The 3,294-nt window shown below is 34.9% G+C and overlaps 1 protein-coding gene across 1 annotated transcript; it reads right to left on the bottom strand.

Annotated features, from left to right (window-relative positions):
• Positions 1-631: 631 nt before the first annotated feature.
• LOC107843148 (pentatricopeptide repeat-containing protein At3g04130, mitochondrial) lies at positions 632-2,992 on the bottom strand. Its single transcript, XM_016687338.2, has one exon. It carries the CDS (start codon positions 2,509-2,511, stop codon positions 1,012-1,014), a length of 1,500 nt encoding a protein of 499 aa, XP_016542824.1. The 5' UTR covers positions 2,512-2,992; the 3' UTR covers positions 632-1,011.
• Between the last annotated feature and the right edge of the window lie 302 nt (positions 2,993-3,294).

Below are 3,294 nucleotides of genomic sequence, written 5' to 3' on the forward strand. Positions count from 1 at the left end.
CAGTACTATTTTTTATATTTAAGAGTCCTTTTTATTTTGTGTTACCAATTCATGTTACAGATTAGGGTAGAAGGTTGATTTTATTTTTTTTGATTTATGAATCATGTTTTTTGTAAAATCGTAATTTTTATGTGCAATTTGATTCCAATATTGTTGCATGCCCGTAATGTATTTATTTTAAAAAATTTGTGATTCTTTTCTATACAGGTGCATTAGATAGGAGGATATGATAATCACAGATTACGGTATAAGGTTAAATTCTTTATTGATTATGAATCATGTTTTCTGTAATGTCACAGTTTTATGTGTAACTTAGTTCTGAGTTTTTTTTTAAAAAAAAAAAAAATTTATGATTCTTTTTCATACAAGTGCATTAGATGAGAGGGGTATAGAGGTCACAAATAAAAGTAGAAGGTTAGTAGGTAGTATTTTTACTTGCTTTTTGAGAGATTTAGGTTTGATGGAAGTTTGAGAGCATTGTGTCCGTTGTAGTTTTAACCTCACACATGTATTTTGTTACTTTTGATGTCTATTATCATCAATTGTTTATTATGTTTTAGTTATCTCATTATTTACTTTTCTTACTAATTGATATATTTTTTTCACTGCCAAATTCTAAAGAGCACAATTCAAAATTTTACTTTGCATTATATTGAGAGTATAATATCTTGATTAACATTCATGTGCAACGCACTATCCTAAACTAGTTATATAGAAAAATATGTAAGGCCTTTTTTTTTTTTTTTTTTTTAATAAAACCGAAACTTCATACTAGAAAAACAAAATCAAACCAAATCGGACTACACATAAACATTTACAAGAGTAAAATTTTGAGATTCAAGAAGGGCTTTCATCCTTGCTTCTTCCAATTCTTGTTGTCTCTAACATAAATGATATTGCCCAAACTGCAGCCATTCCCAGATGAAGAATCAACATTTCAGATTCAGCAATCTGTTGAAATCTGCAGGGACACAAGAACAGAAACTTGTACTTGATAAATGAATCATCAAATCATTCTCCAGGAAATGTTCTGGCGGTTTTCATTTTCTTCATGAACAATGCAATCTTATCTGCAGCATCATACATATTCTTTTGTTTAATTTCCTGCAGCAGTACACTGCATGTCTTGTATCGAGGAGTAATCTCTTGGCGAACCATATCTTCAAAAATAACATAGGCCCATTCACATTTATTTGCTCTACACAACCCATGAATAAGAAGTGCATAACTTGATAGGTCAAGACTTAGATGATGCTTATTGACAATATCATTCACCAACATTTTCAGGTACTCATCGGTCTTTCCAACTTTAAAGCACAACTTGAGCAGCGGAAAGTATGACTGAACATCAGGTTTACAAAACGGTGAATTTTCCAGCTCCCTTAGAAATTCCAGCGCTCTTTCCTCTTTCAAATGATGGCAAAACATGGCAATGATAGTATTGTAAGTCGATGTATTCGGTTGAACTCCATTTATGGGCAGTTCAACAGTCAAAACACGAGTAGCTTCTTGTAATCGGTGTGCCATGCCTAATGTATGAATCAGCGCATTGTAAAAAAGTGTATCAGGTTTACAGCCATCGACTAATTTCATTCTCTCGGGAATTTTAAGTGCTTCCTCGAATGCCCCTGACTTCGTCAAGAAACACATGATGGTGGTGAAAGTGACCACATTAGGTGCACATCCTTCTTGTTGCATTTCATTGAGCAGGTCGTAGACCTTCTGGAAGTTGAATTGCTGGCAGTAGGACTTAATGATGGTTGAGTAGCTGATGACACAAGGATTACAACCATTGCCTTTCATCTCCTGAATTGTCCAGTACGCTTCTTCCACCCGATTCACTTTGCACCAACCATGAATGAAAATGTTAAAAGTGTTTGCGTTTGCTGGGATATGCCACTTACAGAAGAGTTCACGAGCCTGTTGGACTCTATTTCCTTTGCAGAGAGCGTCAAGTAACAAGTTCATCGATTCAGTATTCTTCTCCAAACCGAATTTTTCCAACTCATCGAATGTCCTCACTGCCTCTTTCCACTCTCGTGCACCGACAAATCTTCTCATAACTTTTGCTACAGTGTTAAGAGAAACAAGATGGTCTGCATTCATTTCTTCAATCAATGACCGCATCTTTTCCATTTTCTTCATTTTTCCCAGTATATCCACCATCTTATCGTACAATTCCGGTGAGGCCTTGTAGTCGGGACGTGATTGTGCCCATCTAAAAGCACCAAGTGCACACTTGCAGTCATTTTTGAACCGATAAAGCAGCCTATCAACAAAGTTATCAGTTATCCGTATGGAATCACATGCTGGGTCAGAAAGCAATGATTGGACAACTTCCCCTTCACTACTTCCACCACTTATTCTAGCAAATACAACATTAACATCAGCATCGTTCACACATGAAATTTTATCACTAGACAAGGTGGAAAAGTAGCTAAAGCAACTTAAATTGTTAGAAACCCCAAAAGGGAGAGAAAAAAATAAGTGTTTTTTAAGACACAAGTTCATGAGACTAGTATCAGTGTACCACAGAAAAACAGCTATCAATTAATCCCAAACTAGTTGGTATCGGCCAATAACAGAGGCAAACAGTCCTTGTCGCTGGAACGGTGGTGGCTTTCCGGGTCACTGAATCTACCCGACTACGCGGGCAAATGAGGGATTGTGTTCCATCTAATTGTATGAGCTGTTCTTTAAAAAAAAAATTAGGCCTCTAGTTAAAACTTAACTTTAACACACAAGTTCATGAGACTAGTATCAATATACCATAGAAAAACAGCTATCAATTAGTCCCAAACTAGTTGGTAGAGGCCAATAACAGAGGCATCTCTGGTAAGTATTTCAACAATCCTTGTCGCCGGAACGGCGGTGGCTTTTCGGGTCGCTGAATCTATCCGACTACGCGGCGGCGGGCTCTAATCTTTCTCTCTTTTTGGACCGACTCAAATTTTATTCAGCCCATTTACATCAAATGAAGGGCTCTTTAAAGTTTGCTACGCCACTAATTTTGTGCAAACTATTTACAAATAATAATTATAGAACTTTAATTATAAATTTTATAATAACAGTTTCAGAAATAACAACTATATACCTCTTGTTAAAACTTAACTTTAGGCTACTAAAATTTCAAAAATAACAATTATAAAATCTTAATTGTAACTTTTATAGTAATAAATTTAGAATTATAAAAAATAGCAAATTGTATTTTGTATTTAAGTAAACTGTTGTTATATAAATACATATACAACAAGATTTACGGTCTTGTCTGAGTTAAATAAGGAATAATTATCC

This window comes from Capsicum annuum, chromosome 9 (assembly GCF_002878395.1).
Source record: "Capsicum annuum cultivar UCD-10X-F1 chromosome 9, UCD10Xv1.1, whole genome shotgun sequence".
NCBI classification, from domain to species: domain Eukaryota; kingdom Viridiplantae; phylum Streptophyta; class Magnoliopsida; order Solanales; family Solanaceae; genus Capsicum; species Capsicum annuum.

What these genes read in the sequence shown, in the direction of transcription:
- LOC107843148 (XM_016687338.2), bottom strand. Translation starts at nt 2,511, where the DNA reads ATGAACTTGTGTCTTAAAAAACACTTATTTTTTTCTCTCCCTTTTGGG.